The sequence below is a fragment of the Dipodomys merriami genome, unplaced genomic scaffold, assembly GCF_024711535.1.
Source record: "Dipodomys merriami isolate MVZ:Mamm:240054 unplaced genomic scaffold, mDipMer1.0.p SCAF_37, whole genome shotgun sequence".
Lineage (NCBI taxonomy): Eukaryota > Metazoa > Chordata > Mammalia > Rodentia > Heteromyidae > Dipodomys > Dipodomys merriami.
In genome coordinates this window covers 2,607,844-2,621,164 of record NW_027205270.1, presented here as the reverse complement: position 1 = coordinate 2,621,164, position 13,321 = coordinate 2,607,844, and the positions used below count along the sequence as shown (strand labels likewise).

The 13,321-nt window shown below is 45.6% G+C and overlaps 1 protein-coding gene and 1 pseudogene across 1 annotated transcript; one reads left to right on the top strand and one right to left on the bottom strand.

Annotated features, from left to right (window-relative positions):
* The first annotated feature begins 1,287 nt into the window (after nucleotides 1-1,287).
* Nucleotides 1,288-2,734, top strand: LOC138804563 (probable N-acetyltransferase CML1). Its single transcript, XM_069988888.1, has 2 exons — nucleotides 1,288-1,302; nucleotides 1,900-2,734. Exon 2 carries the CDS (start codon nucleotides 1,973-1,975, stop codon nucleotides 2,654-2,656), a length of 684 nt encoding a protein of 227 aa, XP_069844989.1. The 5' UTR covers nucleotides 1,288-1,302; nucleotides 1,900-1,972; the 3' UTR covers nucleotides 2,657-2,734.
* A 5,058-nt stretch (nucleotides 2,735-7,792) lies between these two features.
* Nucleotides 7,793-8,708, bottom strand: LOC138804640 (large ribosomal subunit protein eL39-like; annotated as a pseudogene).
* Between the last annotated feature and the right edge of the window lie 4,613 nt (nucleotides 8,709-13,321).

Sequence of the window (13,321 nt, the reverse complement as noted above, 5' to 3'; positions counted from 1 at the left end):
GTCATGCTTTGGTCCTGTAGTGTATGTGGAATAGAAACATCACTACATAACTAGAATACTGGCCCAGTAGCTTCAGGTCTACCCACATCCTCTACTCCTCCCTGAGTGGCCAGGGAAGACAACGTTTCCTAGAGCAGTGGCCATCATTGACCTTCATCCTTAGTGTTTTCCACTCCTCTCTTCCCTCAGCCTGGGAAATCTCACTGGCTGAGGAGGCTGAGGTCTCCTATGATCTGGGACCAAGCCTCTGGCTCCTAATCCTGGTCACAGCTTGAAGGGCATCTCCCTGTCTTCCACACACTCAAAGCTCCTAAATTGCTCCTTCAATATAAGACTTCAAATTAGTCATCCTCTTTTTATCTCAGACTTTAGACCACAATCAATATGATCTAACAATCCAGGCAAATGCTGGTTTCTACTTTAGGAGTCATAAGAGGAAAAAAGCAGAGCATTACCTGTTCTATTAGGACAAGGCACACAGAGACTGGGCTGTTAATAGGAATGGAAGCATCCTTTCCACAGAAGAGAGTTCACAGAGAAATAATAGCCCATTTGTGGTGCCTGGCCTTAGTAAGGTGCCTCACTAAGGTAAGACACAAGACACATGTGAGGATTGGTCCTGTGTGGCTACCAGCACTCATAGTAGCTGTCCACTGTTCTGAGTCAATTAGTTGATGTCAGCTCTACGCTCTACTGGGGACTGGAGAAAATGCCTGCCCTCAGCCAATGCATCAATATTACTGAGTGAGACCTGAGAGAGAGGCGGTGGAGTGTGAGGACAGTGTCAGGGAAACTACAGGATGCGTTTGTCTAGGACTGGGTATGGCTTGAACTGAAAGAAGCTCAGCCACAAAGGACCTTGTTGCTGAACCAGGGCACCTGGATTTTTGCCTAGGGTGAAGAATCTAGGGTGAGTGGCACAGTCCCCAGGCTCTTAGCATGAGTTGTGTGGTAGAGCCTGGTGATGTCAGAGACAGAACAGTGTGCTGTGGGGGTGCGGGAGACACAAGTCTGAGGTGAACAAGAAGAAAAGTAGCAGATCTCCCATGACGATGGAACCTATGGGCTGTCTCAGCCTTCACTACTATTTTGAAATTTCAGGAGGCTCTCAGGTGAAGGGACTTTGGATCCCTATTCTAGCACTTTCCAGGTCTCACCTTGGTTTTTATGACCATCTGGGAATCAGCCAATGAGGGACCAATGGGCAGGATCTAGACCGTCTCTTCTGAATGCCACAGAGGGACTGGAGACTTCCTGGACACGCTCGGACCCATGGCGTAGGCAAAAGGACATGGGTGCCAGGTAAGGATGCCAGTGGGGGATTCCCCCAACTTTTTGTATCTCAAGTGAGGGGCAGTTTGGTGCTTGGCCTTTTGCTTTATCAGAAACCTCAACTTCCTTACCAGAGAGAAGGAGGCTTTGCTGGAACTTCTGTGGGGAAAAATAGGATTCAGCAATGTCTAAGAGTCCTCTCTCCACAATTGGGGAGAGGAAATTATCCTGCAACGGGGAGCCATCTCAACATACTAGAAGTATAGGCAGCCTGTAACAGAGCCAGAATGGTGGGGGAGGGAAGCAGGTGGGAGGGTAAGGTATATATTAGTGCTCCATGTAAGACATTGTATTAAATGCTCAACAACAACAACAAAACACAAGACAGATCTTATTTTCCCTTCATGCAGTAATGACACACAGGCTCAGAAATGTTGGGTAGCATGTCCAACACCACACAGCCAGTTTCCACAGGCTCTTTCTGAACCCACATCTACTACCAGTGGTGGTATGAGGCTTCCTCTTGGGTGAGAGTAAAAAGACACACTCTGGAGCAGGGTGTCCATGGAGGTTCCTGGAGGTTGGAAGCTGTGTGGGAACTCACAGGACTTCCTCTTTCTCCTACAGGGCTACAGGGAAGGTGTGAACTAAGGTCTAGATTTGGGTCACGGATGCTGGTATCTCAAACAAACACCTCCCCATGGCTCCTTATCACATCCGCAAGTACCAGGAGAGTGACTGCAAATGGGTCCTGGCCTTGTTCTCCAAGGGCATGGAGGAACACATCCCTGCCACCTTCCGCCATGTGCTGAGGCTGCCCCGAACCTTCCTGCTCTTACTTGGGTTACCTATTGCTCTACTCCTGGTCTATGGCTCATGGATTTTGGCTGGTTGTTGCACCTGCATGCTTCTTCTTTTCCTGTGGTTCATTGCAGAATACCCTTGGAGGCGCTATATGTCCACCTGTTTACGCACAGATCTGGCTGATATCACCAAGACCTACCTGAGCTCCCGTGACTCCTGCTTCTGGGTGGCTGAGTGTGAGGGGCAGGTGGTGGGCATTGTGGGTGTCCTGCCTGTCAAGGATCCTCCCTTGGGGAAGAAGCAGTTAGAGCTGCTTCACATGTCTGTGGCCTTGGAGCACCGGGGGAAGGGGATAGCTAAAGCTCTGGTCAGGACTGTTCTCCAGTTTGCCCGTGACCAGAGCTGCAGTGAAGTTGTCCTTGAGACCACAATTATGCAACATGGGGCTCTGGCTCTCTATCAGGGAATGGGATTCCAGAAGACTGGCCAGTCATTTTTTACCATATTAAGAAGGCTAGTGGATATACCTACATTTCAACTAATGTACTGTCTCCCTACTGTTCAGAGGGTGGACCTATAATCTTATTTCTCTGTGTCAGAATGAGGTTGATGCCAAAGTAACAAGTAAATCCTAAGATCTCAGTTGCAAATCATTAAAGTCCATATTTTATGTACAACCAATGCCAGTCTGCTTGGTGGTTGGGTGTGGGCACTGTGGATTCAGTCCATTCTTTTCGAAATTCTGTGTTTAATTTTTCTAACAATCGTGGTAATGTTACACCAAAAATGATAGAAACAAGACTTATTTCACTAATAAATCTGTAGATAAGGAATGTCTCCCAGAGCTTGACTGCATAGCTTTATGTGTATCGGGACACCTCTGGAAGCATCCTATATTGCCTGAATTTCCAGGTCCCTGTGCTTCATCCTGTTCCAGTGTGCCAGCTCAGGCAGTCTATAAGATCTTGGCAAAGAAAAGTCAAAAGGTGCAAAATATTTTTAAAATTTTGAATTATCTTTAACTAGTTGTACAAAGGAGATATCATTTACCAAAGCAGTTAATGAATACAACACATTTTTTTTATTGTGAAAATACTGTACAGAGGGGTTACAATTACATGGGCAAGATAATCAGTACATTTCTTATCAAGCATTGTAGCCTCCTCCTTTGTTTCCCCTTCCCATCCCTTCCCATCCTCCCCCCATCCCCCCCCAATCCTCCCCGCTCCCCCCACCCCGCACGAAAGTTGTAAAGTTCGTTTTCGACATAACGACTTGTCCATCTCATTGTTGCAATGGGTCCACCTGTATCCCTATTTAAGCGATTTGATTTTCCCCTTCCCCTCCACAAATATTACCGACATCAAATACAGTGATCGCAGGGGTTATACTGTGGGGGAGGGACATACAAAGGAATACAACGCATTTTAACCAGTGTCATCACTTTCGCCATTCCCATCCTCGTTCAATCCACTCCTTTCCTTACTTTTCCTAATTTTGTGGCTATATATATAATGGATTCTTGACTGCATTCTCCTCCCCATTTCCTCCCTTTAATTGTCTCTCCTTTTCCCCTTAGCCCTACATGCCCTCTTGCAAGTATTCATTTCCTGGTGCTTGTTTTGCTGGACTGTGACTTTGAATGCAAAAGGTTTCCAGAGACCCTGCAAGTGATTGTACAGAATAATCTGACACTCAAGTTGTTAGAGCCACACTGCAGTAGAGAATTGGCACAATGCAGGTAAAGGCAAATGGTGCAGTCGTGTGAAGAGGCAGTGATTATTTTATCTGTTCTGGAACCAGGTCTGTGCATGGGAGGAGGGTAGTGTCCAATGAAGTGGTGACAGAGGTTTTTATGGCCCGACATGGACATGGTGACCCCTCATGGCTATCATTGGATGCAGCTTCTTTGCCAGTATGACTGAAGGGAAGGCAGAATATAGAGGGTCAGTATTGTGCTGGAAGAAAATGTGGATTGGTACGTTCCCCCAGAGCATCCATCCTTGGGATCCAGGCTGAACCCTCCCCCTTTCCCCAATAGCTCAAAGACTCTAGAAACTTGTATATATCAGCTATGACCTTGTCAATCTGGAGGTCCCCAATAGAAGAGAGTGGGGACATAGGTTTGTTCTGATGTTGTGGATCATCTCTCTTTCTCAGCTTCTTCATCTCTATCATTGGGCACCTGTGGAGGACTGGAGTCTCTCAACCAACCCAGAAGCTGATCTCTCATTTATCAAAGAATGAAATATACCCTTCAATCCGTATCTTATACCACTAGGCTGGAATTGGACGTGTGCTCCATTCTGGCAAGGTGTCTGGCTTATTGCTATCTCCATGGAGGGTCATATGGGCAACTCTGCCAGTCCTGTAACTAGCTTTGTCACATACCCATATCATACATGGAGACCTTTTGCTAGACATTGGATGGTTCCAAACACAAATCACTTGCAGATTCCAGGTTTTGCATACCTTCCCATGCCACTGTTCTAGCCTTTGGGCTTGAAAGCCACCACGGAGCATCCTCCATGCCTGCCTCTGTGTGCTTTTCTGAAAATTCAACCATCACACACTCATTCCCTGCTGCTTCATACTGTTCATACAATGTGTTTTCCTGTTTAATGTGGACAGCTTCATGTTCAATGGAGCCATCAGAATAGCCCCTTGAAGGCTGACAGGTGCTGGGCAGATAGATTATTTCCTGTTTTAGGACCACCAGTTCTCTCCCACCAAGACCAGTGCTTCCAGAAGCTTTTCCAAGTCAACTGGTGCAGGGTCACGATATGAGGGAGGACCATCTTAATATTTTCTCTAAAGCAAGGAAATCATCAGAACACTTGTGGGCAGGCCCTGCTGTGAATCAGAAGAGCCAAGGCCAAGGAAAGGCCACGTGGAAACACTGGGATATTAGTGAGGTGATGGGGGAGTGAACACCTAGGAATGCTGAAAGTACCTCCCTGGTGGAGGCACCGCAGAAGACCAAATCGTTGTTCCTGCAACTTGGGATTCTGCTTTCACCCTGGACTCACTCCCCCAGTGCAGCCAGATGCTCTGGATCAATCAGTTTTACTGGAGACTTTTAACTGTGCTACTCCTTTGGCCTGGAACATTCTCACATCTTATCTCTATCCATACTTTTGTCCATCCAGCAATAGCAGTTGTCAAGTGGGAAGTAAGATGACTGTGATGGAAATATAACTTAGTAGAGGCAAGAAGGCCCTTTCTTCTGCTTGTGTTCCAGCTGTCAAAAATGTAGCTCTTTGGGCTGGGAAGGTGGCTCAGTGGTAGAGCGCTTGCCTTGCATGCCTGAGGCCCTGGGTTCAATTCCTCAGCACCACATAAGCAAAAAGAAAAAAGCCAGAAGTGGCACTGTGGCTCAAGTGGTAGAGCACTAGCCTTGAGCTGAAGAGCTGAGGGACAGCGCCCAGGCCCAGAGTTCACGCCCCATGACCGGACTCCCCCCCCCAAAAAAAAGAAAACCCAAATAGAATTTTTTGGAAAGACTGGTGCAGGGAGAGAGAATTTAAGGTTATACATTTGAGCTTGGCAGTCAATGTGTGTCTTTCTAGATGGAAGTTTCCTTCTTGGAAACTTAGAATGTATAACTTTGTTATCTCTTGTTTGGTCATACACGTCCATTGATGAGCTCCTATCAGCTGGTAGACTTGCTCTGGACACTGAAGGACATCACTGATATATCAGTGAAGCAGAGGTCAGATCCCCCTGGGTGGGGAGGGGGTTTAAGAACAAGATACATGTACAGCGTTTACATGCTGGAAGATGCTGAGAGAGCTTTGGTGTAGATAAGGGGAGGATGAATGAGAGGCCAGGGTAAACTTCACAAGAGTCATGGGGAGGACTGGTAGAGAGGAGGCCTGGCATGAGGCTGTGGTTGGAACCAGCCACCCCGGACATTCAGGAAAGGAGGGTGGATGGCTCAGTGGATGGACCTAATGGCCTTTTGTCAGATGATTTAGGAAAAAGATGAGTTCTGGACAAGCATCCATTGGGAAGGCTGGTCTTCCTTCCACAGCAGGCCCCACATGCGTATACCAAGAAACCTTGGTCTTGAAATGAAAACAAAGTATTTACTAAGGAACAATGGTTGACTAATGGGACAATGGCTCCATGTGGGACTTCTATCTACTGGCTGGATAGATATTGACTGAGGAGAAGCTGGGGTGCTGTGTCGCATGGGCAAAAGAGCTGAGGGGAAAGCAGGGGTCCTCCTTGTCATGGAGATCAGAAGGAGGTAACAATGTGGAGCTCAAGTACAGGCTAGCAAGGCCTTGGGACCTTTAATGCCAGGTGCCAGAGGCTCAAGTCTGTAGTCCTAGCTATTCAGGAGGCTGAATCCTCAGAATGGCAGGTTAAAGCCAGCTTGAGCAGCAAAGTCTGTGAGACTCTTATCTCCACTTACTTACCAAAAAGCCAGCATTGGAACTGTAGCTCAAGTGGTAGAGTACTAGCTTTGAGCAAAAAGGCTCAGGGACAAACCCACATGCACACGTGCGCGCGCGCGCGCGCGCGCGCGCGCACACACACACACACACACACACACACACACACAATGTCTTTACTATGCCACTAGTCCTCTACCTTGCCATGGCCTTGTCTTACTCCACAACCAGGATTGACAAGATAAAATCCTTTGTGACAAAGTAACAAACATAACCTTGAGGTATCAGGCATAAATACTGAGGCACATTAATGGCCTCAAGCTTTAGACCATGGCTTCCTGGGACTCTAATAATCCACTGCATCTTATCCTTACATAGTACATGGTTGAGGTAGGGGGAATTGTAGATAATCTTCCTTTACACTGACAAATTCACTTTTACCCACATCAGAGTCCTAGGAACACACATTATCTGCAAAGCAACCTACCCTCTATTGGTATTTTATCCAGATTTACTCTCTAGGTCATCCTAATAACCAGGTAACCTGAGTAGCCTGGCTAGACCTGCTCTGGTGCAGGAGAGGCAGAGTGGGCTGAGCTAAGGGAAATCTCACTTGTCCAGAGGTGTCAGAAATGAAAGTGCTCAGAATTCCTCTTTCTAAATATTATAGGGTTCCTGGAATCTTTTAAGAGGTTCTTTTTCATGGAAATAGTGAACAGAAGTGTGAAGAATGGATGAATGTTTGTTCTAATTTTGCTGCCTGCTAGATAGTAGGATTAGAACGTCTTCCAGACTTGAAGAAATAAAATAAAAATCCCCCAATGTAGAAGGCTTCCAAAGGAATAGGATAGAAAGAAAATACTTTCAGTGATGAACATTGTTTTACCGCAGGGGCTGACACATCACAGTCATCCTATGAGAATATGGCAAAACAAAAAGGAATATCACCTGTATAGAAGCCCATGGATACATCTGCTTCACTCTCTCTTGATGAGATAATATTCTCCTGATGATAAATAGTCCTTGGTAGAGCACTGACCAGCACCAGGGACACAAATTGTCACTCTAGGTTCATCCTGGATACCTGCCCTTCTTATTACTCACAGAATCTTCGGGAAAGGAATCAAGAACTTCTATCTCCATGACTTGCACACCCAGCCTATGTCAGGACCACCTAGTCTCCAAGGCCTTGGGAGAAGCTCTCTTCCTGGTCATATCAAACAGGATGCCCAAGCCCAGTGCTAGTGGTTCACACCTGTAATCCTAGCTACTCAGGAGGCTAAAGATCATAGTTAAGCCAGCCTGGGCAGGAAAGTCCATGAGACTCTTATCTCCAATTAACTACTCAGAAAAAAAAAAGCGGAAGTAATGCTGTGGCACAAGTGGCAGAACGCTAGCCTTGAGAAAAAAGAATCTCAGGGATAGCACCTAGACCCTGAGTTCAAGCCCCCTCTCCCTGCCACACTCCTAAACAAATAAACAAAAAAACCAGGATGCCCAAGTCCTTGAGAAGACAATTGGCAAGAGGCCTATCAGTTGTTAAGGTCTGTACACATTTCATCAAAATTAAAAGGTTTTCTGAAGACTCTTCTTTTTTCAAATGTGATGTTTATTACATGTTTATTACTGTGCCCATCATTAAAATAACCAAAGAAAAATCAATTTAAAAAATGCCCAACTGGGGCTGAGAAGGTGGCTCAGTGGTAGAGCGCTTGCCTTGCATGCTCAAGGCCCTGGGTTCAATTCCTCAGTACCACATAAGCAAAAAGAAAAAAGCCGGAAGTGGCGCTGTGGCTCAAGTGGTAGAGCGCTAGCCTTGAGCTGAAGAGCTGAGGGACAGTGCCCTGGCCCAGAGTTCAGGCCCCACGACCGGACCCAAAAAACAAACAAACAAACAAAAAAATGCCCAACTGTTAGTCCAGGCAGTATTGACGTTTCAGCTTGACTGGTTCATGGTAGAGCATAAATGTGTGGGCATCTGAAGCAATTCCTTACAGACCCAGCTTGGTTCTCCTCCAGTGTCTTCTCTTGGAGTTGTACCTGATTTTGTTACCAGTTTTCATCTAAATCCACGGGGAAATGGGGCGATTTTGCTTTTGCTTCTTGACCAGAAACCGCTTGATTCTGAAAGTCCTGTGAGAAGACATTGTGAGAAGCTCAGGAAGGCACATAACCAGGATGGTGAACAAAAGCTGAAGAGCTGAAGACTCTTAAGAAAAGCCAGAGATGACATATCTTCCAACACTCAAAAAAGAAAAAACACACCGAGAATTCAAGTTTTCATTGTAATTTTTCCTTAACCTTACTCTGCTTCTAAGGGTAGTCCCAATACTGCACTATCAGGACAACAGGACCTCCAGCACTAACACAAAGACTGTGAATGGGTATTTTCTCTTCATCTGAAGGAATGGGAGGAAATGGGCTGGCTTAGGCTTTTGTGAAGAATTGCCTAATTCATAGAACAATCCTAACGCTGAGGTTTATAATTAGCTAACACATCTGGAGGCGCTTCACTGTTCCTTTGCCAACTTCCCTTAGCAAGGCCTCGCAGTCACCACTCACTGTCACACGACAAGGTCTGAACCACAAGAACTTTTGCCTACAGGATACACCACATTCCTTCACTTATCCACTATGGTGAGATCTGCAGTAGATATCCAATTCCAGGCAGCTCCCAGGGCCTCTGGGACCCTACCATTGTTTAGTAATTGCAACTAAACTAGAACCATGAACTCTGCTAAAGAAGACATATGAGATGGTCAAGTTTGAAAGTTCTGAACATTCTAGAAAAAGAGACACTTTCATTATTTGATTTAGAGAGTGATTTTGGACATTTATTTTAGCCAAACTAGCAACCTTATCACGTGTGTCGTATATTTTGCCAGAACTAGTCTTGCTCATAGCTCCCTGAAACCATCAACCATGACCTTCAGGACTGGGCATGTAGCTGAGTGTTAGAGCATGTGTTTTGTATACCTGAGGTCGTAGGTTTTTCTCCCTAACAATAGGGAGAAAAAGATTTAACAAAGTAGCTGAAAAAGTCAAGAAAAGATTTACTTTGTCTCAGTGTCCAGGTTTCCATTTATGACCATGGAGTTCATTGTTTCTGCACCTGTGGTGAGGCAGCAAGCACATTACATTAGAAGAGTGTGATGGAGCAAAGCTGCTCACCTCATGGTGGCCAGGAGCAGAGGAGGGGGACTCACAGACAAAACTTATCCCTTATGGTTACATCCTAGTGATCGAGTGTCTCCAATTAGGAACCACTTCCTAACATTTCCACCACTTCTCAGTAGCCTATCAGCTTAGAAACAAGCCTTCAAACAAGATTCAATGGGGGAACATTCTGGATCCAAACTGTAATAGTGCTCCCCACCTCCACTCAGTATGTGTTTTTATCTCTAGTTCATGAAGTATTTACCTCCAGCCTGAAGGCAAGGAAGCCAGGTTAGCCAGCATTCTCCTAAATGTGTTGTTTGTGTCAGGTAGGTCTTGAAAAGCTCCAATCCTAGAACTGAATGACGTTTCATTAGAGGTTGCCTAGATGCTTCCACCTTGGGTGTTCTGAGGCTCTGGGCTGGACTAATGCTCATCAAAGTACTGTGAATGTGCTTAATGACACTGAATTGCAATTAAGAACAGTTTTCCTTAATCCAGGTACATGTAGGCATTGTAAGAATCACATCACTTTTCTATTATTATATGTTATTATTATAATCACTTGAGTGCTATCCTCTCCTGTCTTCCCTTAGCCTGGAAGCTCTCCCTACTGCCCTGGACAAGATATCCTCTAGTCCAGGACCAATCACCCTACCTGGGCATCCTTATTGCCCTCTCTTTCAGTCTTTCTGTTTGAACCCTCTGGAACCTGGTTACAGCTGTGAGGACATCCATCTGGCTCCCACACACTCAAAGCTCCTGAGTTGCTCCTTCAGTGTGAGACTGCATGTCAGCCACAACATTGTTCACCCCCTGTACTATCCCAACCCTTTGTCACATGATGAAATGTTCAGCATGAACAACACACTGTAGGCAAATACTTGCTTCCACTGTCAGCCACTTCAAGAGCCAAGAGATGGAGAAGATAGGGCTTTAACTTCTCTACAAAGTTGGGCATGAAAACAGAGGCTGAGCTATTTTGGGAACAGGAGCATCTTGTTCACAAAACAGAGTCCATGAAGAAAGGACTGGCCTTCTGTGGCGTATGACCTGTCCTAGTGAAGTGCATCCTTGGCTAACATACATGATGAGTGTGAGCACTTGTCACATCAGTAGTACTTCTAGGGGGTGCTACTGTCCTGAACCTGTCAGCTGATGTCAGCTCTGCTTGGGGAAGGAAAAAATCACCTGAAGTTTAGAAGGCACATCGATACCACTACTGAGTTGAGAAGAGAGTGACAGTATAGGGGAACCACCCAGATATATTTGTCTAGGCTCAGGAGCAGCTCTGGCAGAGGAGGACTGTGAAGCTGAGCCAGAGGATTTGGACTCTTGCCTAAGATGAACAAGTCCAGGATGAGTGACATAGTCCCCAGGCTCCTTACAGGGTTGTACAGAGGACCAGGGTGAGTGTCAGAGAAGGAAGAATGTACTGGCAGGAGAGATGCTAGAGCCTGATTGAACAAGAAGAGAGATGCTGACCTCTTTTAGATGAAACCAAGGGAATGGAATGCCACTTCTCATCCCACCTGTCAGCTGGTGGGGAACAGAGATGCTACAGCCTCCAACATGGCCAAAGCACATCCTACATCCAGTGAGGACCCAGAGGGAAAGAGCTGTACCTGCACACAGAATAGCAGAGAAGCCACGAGACCCAAACCACCTTCAGGTCACCTTGTGTGTGACTGAGGCCACTGTATGTGGAAAGTCATAGTCATACCAAGCACAAGGCAAGACAGGGCAGGGACAGTGCTCAAGCCTCTGCCCCTCAGCTTGAATTGATTTCCACCTGGTTAATGTTGCATAGACTCTAATTATTGCACCCCACTGTACCTAGAACCCTACCTCCCTGCCTGCCCTTCCCAATTCACCCTCTCCTTCATGTTCAATATTCAAGGTCAACATTGTTACTTCAACTTCTAATGTTCAAGTGCCAGAGACACTATTAAAGTGTATCTAAGACAATGTAATCATGTACATTAAATATATTAAATGTTAGCTCTAAACTGCGATTAGAAGTTAATATCCCAAATATCAACAGTATCCACCAGGGCCCTCAGTTCCAGCTCCCACTCTCAGCTTCCAGTTTGCCATGAAGAAGCTGCAGGCACTTCTTACTACAGGAGGTCCTGGTCTTTCCATTGCCTCCACCCAGTGACCTCAGGATGCTCTTACCACAGTCCATGCTGTCTCTGCCCCCTTCTCTGTACTCATGCCCATTGGAATCAATTAACGCCTCTATTACTGCTCACTATGCATATCCAAAGAGCTCAGATTTCAGTGTCCTGACTGTCTCAGGTCCCAGGTGAACCTATAAGGTACACAGCTAGGGCAGAAAGCTCATTTGTCAGCACCAGTAAAGGAACCTCCTTTAAACAATAAGCAAATTGAATGCATATAAGCATCGAGAACTTTGTAAGTATCAAGACCTGAGTAGGCAACCAAGACCTTTGGAAAAATTATCCTCCAAATGTTTATTCCTGATCCACTCTCAGTCAAGTGTCATGAGTCCTTTTCTAGGAGTCAATATAGACTAGGTATTAGTTCCTAGTAAGCCTTATAACCAGGAGTTTCTGTGCACTGTGCAACCTAAACACCTATGCCTGGGTACCTTATTTTCTCAGCAACATTCCACATGTCTCTTGGATTATCTCCTCTGTAGTATATTCATGCTCCATGTTAACACACATACACACACACACACACACACACACACACACACACACACACACACACACACACATCATACACCATGACTCAGTCATGCAGTTTCACAGTTAAAATTATACTTATGGCCATCAATGCTACCTAACCAGGATGCTGATCCTGCAGGGCCTGGCCCTATGTGTCTTACTCATTCTTTCCCTCCCTGCCTAGGTCAGCTGGTTTATCCAAAGTGATGGCCACCATCCTCCAAAAACTATGCTTCAGCCTTCCTGAATGTCTTCATTTCCACTGCCTAAGAACTTCCTTCACAGCCCTAGAGAGGACTGTCTTCTAGATTTCCTGGACCAGGGCTGCAGTGAAGTTGTCCTTGAGACTGGCACATTGCAGTCAGGTGCTCTGGTCCTCTACCAGAGAATTGGCTTTCAAAGAGCGGGTGGCCATAGAAGCAGACTTTTGACAGAAAAAGTCCTCGATCACAGGTCCACCTATGTTTGCCAAGTTGCTTTACACAAAAGAAACAGGGACTCCTATCCTCATGATGAAATGGATTTTCTCACATTAATGCTCATGTATCCCAGAACCTGAGAGGTGGGAGCCACCTCCCTGATGATTCCAGCTCCAAGAAGGTCCTCAGGTCCTAGAGAAGGTGCATAACTGACTAGCGACTCATTCCTGTAAAGTTTGCTCACATCTCAAAGGAGCAGAGGAAGGTTTGACAGTGACATGCTTTCTAAGACAGTGCTCTAAGAAAAAAAGGAAAGAAAATAACTTCCTTTTTTTAGTTTTTAGTTTTAAAATGTATATATATTTATTGTTTTGTAAAGGTTGTGTACAGAGGAGTTATAGTTGCATAATGTCACCCTTTCCCTTGCTCTCTCCCAGTAACTTTTCCTTTTTATTCTTTTCTTTTCACTCCTTAACTCTCTTTACTTCCTTCCTTCCTTCTTTCTCTCTTTCTTCCTTCCTTCCTTTCTTTCTGTTGTGGAACTGAACACAAGGATTCAAGAAAGCCAAGCTGG